Source organism: Epinephelus fuscoguttatus, linkage group LG7, assembly GCF_011397635.1.
Source record: "Epinephelus fuscoguttatus linkage group LG7, E.fuscoguttatus.final_Chr_v1".
Lineage (NCBI taxonomy): Eukaryota > Metazoa > Chordata > Actinopteri > Perciformes > Serranidae > Epinephelus > Epinephelus fuscoguttatus.
The window spans coordinates 34,206,174-34,219,608 of NC_064758.1; the positions used below are offsets into that span (position 1 = coordinate 34,206,174).

General features: G+C 41.2%; 1 protein-coding gene across 1 annotated transcript in view; it reads left to right on the plus strand.

Moving 5' to 3' along the window:
- Positions 1-362: 362 nt before the first annotated feature.
- The window catches only part of frmd4bb (FERM domain containing 4Bb), a 34,793-nt gene continuing 21,720 nt past the window's right edge, over positions 363-13,435 (plus strand). The window contains exons 1-2 of the mRNA XM_049580675.1: positions 363-601; positions 13,230-13,295. Coding sequence (XP_049436632.1) covers positions 13,230-13,295 — 66 coding nt within the window. The 5' untranslated portion in view covers positions 363-601. The remainder of the gene's footprint in view (positions 602-13,229; positions 13,296-13,435) is intronic.

The window sequence follows — 13,435 nt, forward strand, 5'->3', positions numbered from 1 at the left end:
TCTGGCTTTGAGGTAGAGTAGCACATGTTCACAAATACTGATTAAACTTTCCTAGGCCATGGAAGTAACATATTGGAATTCTTATTTTAGGCGGTGCTCCCCTTTAAGGTCATTACTGGTCAGAATAAACGGGGATTAAATACTTTGCTTTAAGGCTTCTCATAAGGCGAATGAAAATTCATAGATGCAGTAATATGTAGGCTACATATGAAGTTTAATATTATACAGACATAGGGATGCGACACTCAGAAACCCAGCCTTCAGGCCATCACACCTCATTATTATGAGGATTGAGTGTGAATGAGGCCGGCCGGCAGCTGCTGGATGAGAGGCAGAGGGAGGGAGGGAGCGAGGCAAGGAGGGAAGGAGGGAGGGGATGCGGGGCTTGTTCACATAATAGCCGGCGGGTGAAGGCGTGGTGAGTGTGGCTCAATACGAGGCGAGTGTGTGAGCTACAGTAGTACCGAAGGATGAACATGGACAGCGGCTACACGGCGGCTCCACTCCCCGGCAAAGGCAGCTGGGGAGAAAGCTGAGCGATCAATATGCAGGGGAAGCTATACCTTATCGATACCGAAGAGGGGATATAAGGAGCGCAAAGGTAAGGCGATACATGATGGGATGGAGCAGATTCAGTGAATGAGTGAGCTGTGAGGAGACAAAGTAGACCCGAGTCATGGGCGCATGTGATCCGGGGAGAGGGAGCATCAATGAGAATTACACCAGCATGGGTTTGGCTCTGTGCTGCGGCTGTTTCATGAGTAAAACAAGGAGGAGTGTGGTTTTTATTTGACACATCTGTCTTAGTCATGGGGCTCAGGTGGTAACCACCCATATACAGTACAGTAGCCCACAGTAGCACATTCATTGTTCTCCCTGCACAGTGGAAACTGGCCCTGAGGTGGGCTGGTCTCATGATAGGATGCTGTGTGGACAATACTACTGTGTGTAGTGGACATAGGGTGCTAATATCAGATTGAGTAAAATAAAAAGTAGTTTATGAGCTATGTGACTGGATTGATTGTCTAACATGGAGAGGCAAGGCTGTACATTGATTTAGGTTTGTGTGACTTGGTGAATATTAAAAAAAAAGCTGGATGAATCATCATTTTACCCTTCTGCAGCACTGTGAATCATGCCTGTCCAAAGCATTGATTATCATTCCACATTTTTATGTTTTTTTTGTGTGCATAATTAGCATTTTCATTTAGAAGCATGTGTGATTTGTGACCATGGTAACGATTAGGCATATTTACCCATGTCCTACAAGGACATTAGTTATAGTTTTGGTGCAGACGGGCCTCATGTCACCTCATTTTACTTTTAAATTCATTGTTCTCAGTGTCTATTCTTACTCCACTGGTAAAAACAAGGATGAGCCCCGCTAAGGTCGACACTGACCTGCTGATGTTATCTCAGAGTTGAAGGAAGAGACGTGTGTACGTGTGTATTTAAAGCCTCAGGCGCTGTAAACAGGAATTGTTGCTGTCTGTATGACACACTTGTCCAGCGTGAAACTTTGCCGCTCTTCCTATTTGTTGGAGAGGATGTCCTGTGTCTTAAATCACACCTGTCAGCGATGTGGGGTCAGTATCTGACAGACTCTTTTAAAGGGTCAATGAAGTTCTGGTTTACTCCTTTAAAGGTCCAGTGTGTAGGATTTAGGGGGAATATTTTGGCAAAAATGGAATATAATATTATCAGTATGTTTTCTATAGTGTGTAATCACCTGAAAATAAGAATCATTGTGTTTTCATTACCTTAGAATGAGCCGCTTATATCTATATAGGAAGCAGGTCCTCATCTATGGAGTCTGCCATGTTGCACTGCCATGTTTCTACAGTAGCCCAGAACAGAAAAACCAAACACAGCCCCTCCCCATCGCAAGCAACAGAAATACACTGACTTTTTTGATGTGAAATTCCTTTATTCAGTGTTTTTACCGGTTTAAATAACCAAAAGAGTTTGTTTTCGGCTCCCGGTAAGAACCTCCAAATTGTCTGGATCTAAAGTTATCAGAGAAAACAAAGGCCAGCACACATTAGCAGGTGTTAGGCTAGTGGCCTGTCTCTGACATGCCAAACAGCATTGAATAAACACAGATTTGACACATGAAACTGCTTTATTCAGTGTTTTTACCTGTTTAAATCACCAAATCAGTTTGTGTTGGAGAGAAGGAGACCTCTGCAGATAATTTGGCTCCCGATAAAAACCTCCTGAATGTATGGATCATAAGTTATCAGAGAAAAAAGGCAAGCACGGATTAGCAGGTGCTAGGCTAGTCTCTGAGATGCCAAACAGCATCGTATAAACACTGATTTGTAACGTGAAACTGCTTTCTTCAGTGTTTTTGCCGACTTTAATCACCAAATCTATTTGTTTTGGAGAGAAGGAGACCTCTGTGGGTAATTCGGCTCCTGGTAAAAACCTCCAGAACGTCTGGATCAGACATAAGGTGAGCACTCATTAGCAGGTGCCGGGCTACTAGACAGTCTTCAACATGCCAAAAGCATCAGAGAAACACTGATTTGTAATGTGAAGCTGCTTAATTCAATGTTTTTACCAGTTTTACTCACTTGATCTGTTTGTTTTGGAGAGGAAGAGACCTCTATAGATAATTCGGCTCCTGGTAAAAACCTCCTGAACAATGAACACTGACGGAATCCTAACCAGAAGTTTCAGCTGGCTGCAATCTGCAGTCCTCGCTGCTAGATGCCACTAAACCCCCCTAAATCTTTCATACTGTTCCTTTAATTTACGAAACAGAACCAGTCAGAACTAAGCACACAGCTTTTGATATTTGTTTCATGAACCTCCTCTGTTGTTTGTCAGTTTAAAGAGGCTGAGATGCTCCTCTCTTCTCCACTTGATGCTGCTGAGAAATGTCTCAGCACTCAGCTGGCAACCGTTCATTTAGGAATCAAAGCCTCCTGAGACTTTCTGAGAAACGTGCTAAAGACAGAGAGAGAGATCTATTTTTGGACAGGCAAGTAATCTTGTATTCATACACTTCCCACAGAGGGAATAAATCTGATATATATAATAAGATGAGAGCTGAGCAGTATCTCTGAGGTGAAACAGACTGCCAGGTGAGGATTTTGGGATTACAACTTTCAACATGTCCGCTGATCAGTTAAGCCAAAGATATAACTTGATTATACCCCTCAGTATTGCTATTATATGATTATTTTCAGTGGGCTGCGGACACTCTGGGTCTTCGTCCAGATCTTGAAATTTGGTCATGTTCCATTTTCTCCACCCATTCGCATTCGTGCCTCAGTGCCTCGTCCCTGAGCGCTGCAGAAAGTCACTGCAGTTCTCTGTAATGAAACTCTGCAGTTTGTGATTTCAGGAGTGTCAGCGGGGACAGAAGGAAGGCAACTGGTGGAAAAGCTCTCATGATTGCTTTTAGACTTGTCTGTGTGTTTTGAATCCTCTACTCTGTTGTGTGCTTTTATTCAATCTGCACTGAGATGCCACAGTATGACAGGTTGGAGCTTTTAGAGTATCTGCAGCACAAGCATCTTAAACTGCAAGAAGTCTGATCAATGAATGAATCAGTCTGTTCCTATAGACTGTTTAAAGAAACACATGTATCTTGGATCTAGGAATAAATATATAAACACAACAGATGGGCAGCGCAGTGGTTAGCATTGTCGCCTCATAGCAAGGGGGTTCTGGGTTCAAACCCGCCAGCCATTTGGGGCCCTTATGTGTGGAGTTGCATGTTTTCCCTGTGTCACTGTGGGCTTTTGCAACCCATTCTTATTCTGCCGTCATCAAGTACCGCCGCTTGGTCAGTGATTTCGGCGTCAGACACCAACAAAAAAAGGCATCCTTTTGCAGTGGTATGATATGGCGGTGTCAGTTTGAAATGCCGCTTGATAATAATGTAGTTTAAGAAGCTGAAAAGTCCCTAAGAGGCAGGTCCAACAAACACTGGACTTTCACCCAGGAGCCTAGCATTCACTTCCTGTATCAATGTTGAGCCAAACCATGATAATTTATAAACCTAAATACGAGGTGTTGACATGCCGTCTAGGAATGTCAACAACAGACGCACCCAGGACACCTAGCGCATCATATGCAGACATGACAGTCCGCTGACCAAACAGCGATATTTGACAAGTTGGGAGATTTGCATGCACTTAGAATTTTTTTTGTCTCTCTCTATGAGTCAGCCCTGTTATCGTCTGGCGACCCGTCCACGGCATACCCTGCCTGTTGTCCAAAGTCAGCTGGGATAGGCTACAGTTCCCCCTGTGAGCCTGAATAGAATAGGTGGTTACAGAAAATGAATGGATTGATAATGTCAGTTAAATTCAAAATGTTGGATCCTTTTGTCTCTAAAATGTTTCTAAATGTTAGATCCTTTGGTTTAAACCCAAGATAACCCAACAAACACATTCACGTTCCCCAGATGATGAACCCCTTGAGCTACTTTTGGAAATCTCATGAGCTTTTCACCTTCAGACCAAAGTCTAGACTTTGCATACAGAATAACAGTAACACAACTGGCAGATTCGCATGAATTGCTGAGCACATTCAGCTCCTTAACTCCTTTTGATGAGATCTATCTCTTGCTCCTGCGGAGTTTTGACTCAGCTGTTGTAAGTGGCTTTGGGCAAACACTAAATGACATTCTCATCAGCTTCAGGTACACTTTGTTTTGCTAACATGCTAAACTGAGGTGGTGAACATGGTAAACATTATACCTGCCAAACGAGAATATGTTGTCACTGTGAGCATGTTAGCTTTCTGATGTAAGCAGCACTGTGTCTAAGTACAGCCTCAGACATGTTAGCATGGCTTTTGTTCTTTAGAAAACTTAAAGAGAAACTTTGTTCTGGTGTTTTGATCTGGGTCACATGAACATTTTAAATTTCTTTGCCTATATTATTATAGGTTTATTGGGTTTTAACAGACCCTGAACAGTGTTCAAGTCATGTTTTATCAGCATAAATGAAAAGCAAACACCTTTTCCCCTCTCTTTGATTATGTTGCTTTTTTTAAAACACAGTCACAAACGCTCAAGGTCAGTTCTTACGACAGCAGCTGAAACTGTGTCTTTAAGCATTAAGCAGCTCTGGAGAAAACACAGGATGATGGAAACTTTAATCTTATAATATATGTTGTACATCTATACATGAATATTTTTATTTTTATTAAGTTTTTCTGCTGCTAGCATTACGATCCTACAGAGACTGACGCAAGCAGATTTGACCGCTACTGTCACTGAAGCTTCTAATAAAATAAAGTGCTCCATGTTGCTACTTGCAGTTGTAGGACAGACATTAGAAAATATATCACAACGTCCTACTGCTTTTCTAGACGTCCTCTTCGGGGTGAGAATAGGAGCTTGCTCTGACTGCATGATGATGTCATTTACATGAATCACTCTGCTGTGATGCAGCCCACCCTTCTTGTATTACAGGGATACAGTGTTATAAAAAAAAAAAAAAAATTTATATTTTTCCCAGGTTCTAATTTCTCCATAATATCCTGAGCCTCATTGTGTTCTTGAATTTCCCGGATATCACAAACAGCCAGACTGGTTCTCTTTGGGAGATGATGCTAGACAGATACCTTTTGACCGCTGACAACATGAGTCATGATGAGCTATCAGATGAGGTTTCAGATAATCCTGTGCTGTTTCCTTCAGCTCACAGCTCCTGTAGCCAGGGCTGTGTGCTCAGACTGTGCAGAGTAGTGCTGGCTTTGGTGTTTTATTTATTATTATTGCACTGCCAATACGCCTACTAATAAGCCATCTTGTCAGTGGGATTTCTGAAGGAGAGCTCGGACTTTCTTGCCATAATTTAAGACCAAAAACAAAATGCTGATATCACTTATTTCACAATAAGATATGATAAAAAAAATACATTCAGTGTAGTGAAGCAACCCAGTCGGCAGAATATTGTTGGCACTGGATAATTTTGCAAACCACAGTTATGTAAAGCTTGTTTTATATGAACAGAAATGTTTCCTTATCTTTCAGTTTTTTAACTTCATGTTGTGATAGCGCTGTGGTTAATGTGTGCTTATGGTTAGGTGCAAAGAACACTTGTTTAGGGTTAGGAAAACATCATGTTTTAGCTTAAAATACCCAGTTTTGCAGCCACAAACAGCCACAATCTCATTAAAAATACCTAGTTCTGTCACCTCAAACATGGCTGCAAATATTGCGTTGTCTCGATAAAATTGCCAATTTTTGTTGGCACAAACGTGGCTGAAAATGTCCTGACATTTTATAAAAAATACCTAGTTTTGTCACCTCAAACATGACTGGAAATGTCCCAGCGTTAAGGTAAATATCATGGTTTTGTTGTGACAAACACGGCTAAAAATGCCCCAACATCATCTTAAAAATACCAGCTGTTGTAGCTACAAACATGGCTGGAAATGTCCCAAAGTCTACTTAAGAAAGACCAGATATGGTCTATGCAAACACAGCCAGAAATGTCCCAATTTCTTGTTAAAAATGCCTCTTTTGGTCACCACAAACAAGGCTGGAAATTTCTTGACATCTCATTAAAAATACCTAGTTCTGTCACCAAAAACACGGCTGCAAATATTGTGACGTCTCGTTAAAATTGCCCAGTTTTGTTGCCACAGACATGGTTGAAAATGTCCCAACATATGTTAAAAAATACCTAGTTTTGTTGCCTCAAACATGGCTGGAAATGTCACAGCGTCAAGGTAAATATCATGGTTTTGTTGCCACAAAGAAGGCTGGAAATGTCCCAAAGCCTAGTTACAAAATACCAGATATGGTCTATGCGAACATGGCTGGAAATATCACAACATCATGTTAAAAATCATGTTTTGCTGCCACAAACACGGCTAAAAATGTCCCGACATCATCTTAAAAATACCAGCTGTTGTAGCCACAAACATAGCTGGAAATGTCTCATTAAAAAGAACTGGATATTGTCGATGCATAGCAAACATGACTGGAAGTGTCCAGATGTCCTGTTAAAAATCACCTGCTGGGGTGTCGGTAGTGTAGTGGATAGTGCCGGCACCCCATGTACAGAAGCATCGCCTCGCTGCAGCGGCTGCGGGTTCGAATCCGGCTCGCGGCCCTTTGCTGCATGTCAGTCCCCACTCTCTCTTTGTCTCCCCATTTCACTCTCTGTCCTGTCAATAAAGGCAAAAAGCCCATAAAAAATAATCTTTAAAAATCACCTGTTTATTAAACACAAACACGCCTGAAAATGTCCCAATATCTCGTTAAAAATACCATGTTTCATTGCCACAAACATGTCTGGAAATGTCCTGACGTCCTTTTAAAAATATCAGGTTTTATCACCACAAACACGACTGTAAATGTCACAGGTCTCGAACAGTGGCACGCAGCTTGGCAGCCATCTCACCTAGGTCCCAAGCCATCCACCATCCCTTCCTCCTCCTGATAAGAAACTCCGCTCATATACATGTAAACTGAAATACGTCTCTTGAGAAATGTTGATATGAACCATATGAAATCTACTAATGAAACATTCATGGTTTGCAGAAACATACAATTTTATTCATACATTTTATTCTGGCGACTGGGCTGAGTGAAGTCATCATTCATCATGAGGGTCTCTGTGTTACCAGTCAGAGTCAGAGGTCAGCTACAGCTATTGTTATAACAATACAGAGGAACAAATCTCATGTAATTAAAGCACAGAAATTAATGTGGTTACCTTTACCACCAGTGCATTCAGTCTGTTTGTAGCATCTCAAATTCACAGGTTTCATTTTGATGTCCTTTGGCTTCTTGTCTTTGTCTTAACGGGTGAATCCAGTCACAAGATACTCTACTGTTGTTCAAGTTTTCTCAAGAAATGTAAAGTAAAATCGTTCGGGAAGGTATAAGCGATGATCACTTCCAGCTTTGTCTGATTGCAGTGGGCGTCTTCAAAAGAGCATGTAAGCATCGAGAGCAGACACTGACTTGTGTGTGTGTGATACCAGCCTTCATCAATAATGCATGAAAACGGGAAACTGAGATAAGACAGGCTGCAGTCTGGACATGACATTTAACCAGCGTGATGTTTTAAACACTGACAGCCAGTTTACTCAGCAGACAGCGGAATTCTCCCATTAGCTTATCGTGCAACTTTCAAGCTCTATTTGGTGTTAATTTATAAAATGAAAATTAACAGTGGTAATTTTTTCACATGGATTTACATCTCTACATTTCACCAGGTCGTGTCTTATTGTAATGAACATGGTTCTGCCTTGTTTCTTTGTAAAGGAGGCCACATCTGTATCTTCTCCAAGTCTCCACTGGGAAATTTCACTGTAGCACGCTGCATAACAAGCTGTCTATATGCCAACCTCAGGCCACAGCCAAACCCGCACCCTGCAGCGTCTCCGGAGAGACAAACACAAAGACTGACAGATCTTTCATCTCCTCCCTCCGTGTCTTTTTTACATGAAGGTTCGATGCTCGTCTTCACCCCACAGGGTCCAGGGCTGGCCTTTTATTGAGGCTGAATAGGTCCTGTCTGGTTGATAAAGCGGAGCTGTCTGCTGCAGCGTGAACATCATGACATGACAGATGAAGGTTTAGATTTTTAGAAGTTGTAAGATAAACTAGTTGATTAACTACTGACAGTTTTAAAGCCAATGCACTGTATATTTTCTGCTTCCAGGTTCTCTAATGTGAGGATTGGCTGTTGTTATTTGTCTTACACTTGAGTGTAAACTTGTTATTTTTTAGTTTTGGACCAGGCAAGCTATTTAAAGATATCAAATTGGGTCTCCAGCATATTGTCATAAAGATTTTCACGATATTGTGACGTTTGGTTTGTGATTAAAAGTTGCAGCTTCGGCTGAGCAAGCCGCAACCTCCGGGGCTGAAAAATGAAGCCAATGCAAAGTGCCAAATCCTGCAGTTCCTTTAATGGCCACTTGAGGCTGGCTCCAAAACCAAGTCAGTCCCCATAGACCTTCATATTAAAATGCCAGACTTAACAGCAAAAATAAAGAGCACAAACTTCTTGTGTTTTATTTGAACAGCCTGGTACAAAAACAGTTTTCGTCTCTATAGATAATTTTCCACTTCATGACAACTGTACGGGGGGATGAATTTATTTTAAAACTCACCCTTTTACATTTTATTAAGGCTTAAAGTTACGCATCATTGAGTGCATCACTGCTTTGAGTGGAAACAGTCTATGAGTCAGATTCAAATATGGTCACCTCTGGCAGCAAAAAAAAGTGGCCAAAATGCTGACTATGTGAAATCAGAGTAGCTACATCCATTGTTTTATACAGTCTATGGGGCTGAGTGATATGGAAAAAATTAGGGCTCCTCGTGGGGGACCCTGAGGCGTTCCCAGGCCAGATGAGATATATAATTGCACCAGCGTGTTCTGGGTCTGCTCTTTCGATGCAAAGGAGCAGCAGCTCTACTCCGAGCTCCCACTGGGTGTCTGAGTTCCTTACCCTATCTCTAAGGCTGAGCCCAGCCACAACGGAGGAAACTCATTTCGACTGCTTCTATCCATGATCTCATTCTTTCAGTCACTACCAAGAAAATAGATAAATACAAATAAATGAAGTCTGTTATTATCATTATTATTATTTTAGGGTGACTGCTGTTCTAGTATGTAAGTTAAGAAAGTTACTTTACTGTAACACAGCATTTAAAACCAGGAGAAGACAACACATACAATATAAAGATATAAAAGATGTAAGATGATTCCTAGTCTCTTGTGATATGTAACACTGATATAGCACCCAGCCACATAGTTGCAGCCCTGGTTGCCAGTGTGCACTGGTGATTACCCACCAGTTTGAAATCACAGCCTGTGCGGTGACTTCTGTGCGTTGTCACAGAGAAACTGCTGGTTTAGTCAGTGCTGCCGGGCTGCTCCGTCAGATATAAATAGCAGGTCTTGTAGTGATTATAGCTTTCAGATGATTAATAGTGTTGATTCCTAAAAATCATGACTCCTCCTCCCACTCTCTTCATCTATATTGTATCAGTCATCCCAGCTGAATTTGACTCTGCTGAGCTAATAACTGCTTATGAATATTCCTCAGTGGCACATGCATGTTCCAGAGGCCATTTTCCTCCAAATGAACTTCTTCTCCACATATAAATATAATCATCCCTGCACCATCTAGTGGCCGGTGCCTTTACTGTACTGTACCAGGCTGGACTCATGTCATCCTTTGTACAGAGACACATTGTGTGACACCACCATGATGCAGTCAAAACTAAATCAAACTCAGATCAATGTAGTAATAATAATCCTCCTGGTGACAAGTAGCCCCACTCCACATTAATTGAATTTATCGAATTTGCACCTTAATTTAGATCATGAGAGAGAATTTACGACTGTGAAGAAAGAAAGACGCATTATTCAGAGACTGTAATTGATAAAGTGCTCGTTAAAAACATTACACATGGTGTAATTTAAAGAAGTGACCGGGTGTGTCCCGTCCCATTCAGGAAGCAGGGCTATTTGTTTAATCATTTATTAGTGTAGTGAAAGAAGTAAATAAATAAGAGGAAGAGTGTTTGTAAAGTAAAGCCTCTTTGACTTGCTTCAATCATTTTAGTGCCTCTGTTATTAAATCACTCAGTTAAAACGTACAGGAAATGGAATTAAGAGACACCTGATATCCAGATTTAAACCATCTCAGCCACAGAAAAGCACACAAGTGAAGTAAGCATCTAAAATGTGTCATTTAATTTGGCAGATGATGCAGACACGCTTAACAACCTCATAATGGCCCCTTGTGTTTCCTGTCTGACCCCAGTTGTTCATATTAAGAGGCTGTAAACCCCAAAGTGTGGTCAGGAGTCTGACCCAGCCTGCCCTCGTTCAGTCAGCTGTTGATTTCTGGCTCTAAGCCGCCACCGCTGCTGCTGCTCATAGCGAAGGCCTTGCTGCTCAGTCAATAACCTGGATGGAACAAGTTGCCGGTTAATCCTGATCGTCTGCTGCTGCTGCTGCTGTTGCTAAGCTAACAATTTCATGGTCTGGGTCCAAAGAGGAGACTCTTGTTAAAGGATGAAGTCCAGTCAGGGATGCATCCATGCCTGCACTCTCCCCGGAGAGCTTTACCAGGTACAGCAGCTGCTGGGTTCACTCACAGTGTTACAAGTTTGTGATCAGCCTCATTCTGTCACATGAGGAGGATGTTGGATCTATCGGAAGCATTTCTCTTTTTTTGCAGTTTGTGAGCAGGTTTTGTTGTGAAGCTGGTTAACCTCAATCTGTCAATTTTTTTTACTGGCTTTTTGATTTATCGAGCAAACAGTGCTTTCAGTGTCTCTTGGCTGATTCTGCGATGAGAAGCGCTGTCTGAAGGGCATTGTGGTCAAAGTGATCTCGCACGAGCAAACGCGATTTGCTTCTTATCTTGTGGGTACGAGTACCAGAGAACTGGATTTAATGGATGGATGCAGAGTTTAGTCAGAATCTGATATGAGCTTGTGGTTTACTGCTGTGAACGGTTGTATGCTGGCTGGAGCTTGATGCAAAAACGTTTTACTGAACAGGGTAAAAAGTTTGACACCATGAAGATATTATCAGTGTTTGAAGATGTTCTCAGATCTTTTACTTCGGTAAAAATAACAAATCAACAGTGTAAAATGCGTCATTTCAAGTTAAAGTCCTGTTTTCAAGATTTTACTGGTGTAAATGTACCTAAGTTTGACAAAACGTACTTGAAGTATCAAAAGTAAATGCCGTCATTATGCAGGAAATAGCCGCCTGTTGATGTTATATCACAACATATTATATCCTTTGCTTGCATTCGTGTCTGAACAGCATGTTAATGTTGTAGTGGGTGGAGGTGACACTAATTTAAATAACTTTCCATATTGTGAAGTCATTCAATCTGTAGAAAAGCATCATATTTTATGTACTGTTCATATATTCTGTATGTGAAATCCTAATCTGCAGCTCTCAAATGAATGTAGTGGAGTACTTCCCACTGAACTGTAAGGAGTAGTAGTAGAAGTACAGTACGTGAGTAAATGTACTTGGTTACACTCCACCGCTGCATATTTCTTTACTCAAACAGTCTGTGTGCAGGCTGAGAGAATGAAAGAGTAAAAGTTAAAAGGTTCCAAGTGAAACTTCAAATCCGTCCACTGGTTGCCATGGCAACAAATCCTTTGGACAATGGTTTCATTGTCATTAATGACGTCAGTGTTTTTTCAGTCAGTGCTTAACACCAAGGCCTCCGCTCAGGTTGGTTATTGAAACTGTTCAGATTGGACCTTCTGAGATATTTGATCAAAAGCAAATGTAGGATTTTTTTTAACCTTATAACCTGAGGACATGTTGGACCTGCAATAAAACAGCTCAGGGATTTTTGTTTTTGTCTCAGTATATCCAGATATCTGTACATATATCTGATTGTACATATTTTTTCAACATACAATGCACATGACTGTATATATTTTCTACTCTTATTCTATTCATGTTTTATTCTGTTGATTTATAAATTGTGGTTAAATTTTCACACTTACAGCCCAAAGTGATCCTTAGAGATAAAGGAAACTCACTTCGGCCGCTTGTATCCACGACCTCATTCTTTCAGTCACTACACAAAGGTTATGACCATAGGTGAGGGTTGGCACGTAGATGGACCAGTAAATCGAAAGCTTCACCTTCCACCTCAGCTCTGTCTTCACCACGATGGTCCGGCACAGTGTCCGCATCATGTCGTGCCAAACCGCCAATCCATCTCATGCTCCACTCTACCCTCACTCGTGAACAAGACCCTGATAAATCATGCTGTTTTAACCAAAATATGTTTCTTTTTATTTGATTAGCACATTTGCCATTAGTAGGCATTTATTCAATATTATTTAGACTGTTTAAAAATATAAAAATTGCAATTGTTTATTTTACTTCATGCTAATAACTACACTTGAATTAGTGTCTTTAGTGGCTGAAAACATCATTGAGGATTTATATATACTGCCTTGTTTTTCCCTTTAAATGATGGGGACCCCAACAGATTTGATGGAGTAAATATGATAACTGTTTAATAAAGGATTGTTTCAACTCTTCTTCTTCAGCAGTTTTGAGATATTTTAGAGTTACTAGACCTTTCAGGCTTCGTGTTTACTGTACTGTATGGCCATACTTGTAAACATAGTTGCAAACATTCCCATTACAAGACCTGACGTCACTGTGTCTTGTGATGATGAACAACATGCAATCTGTGTCACAAGCTTTGAACTTCCTCTTTTCTCTCCCCTGCAGATGACCGAGGGCAGGCTGTGCCAAGTGCAGCTGCTGGATGACAGGAAGCTGGAGCTGCTGGTTCAGGTATGAATCCTCCCGACAGCTGTAATCAATGTTTTTATCATACTGTAACAAATGATCCAATGGCGTGCAGATGTGTAATGTGAACGGGGCTGCTGGTAATTATGAACCCACAAAGAATCATCACCTGACTCTGCAGTTCC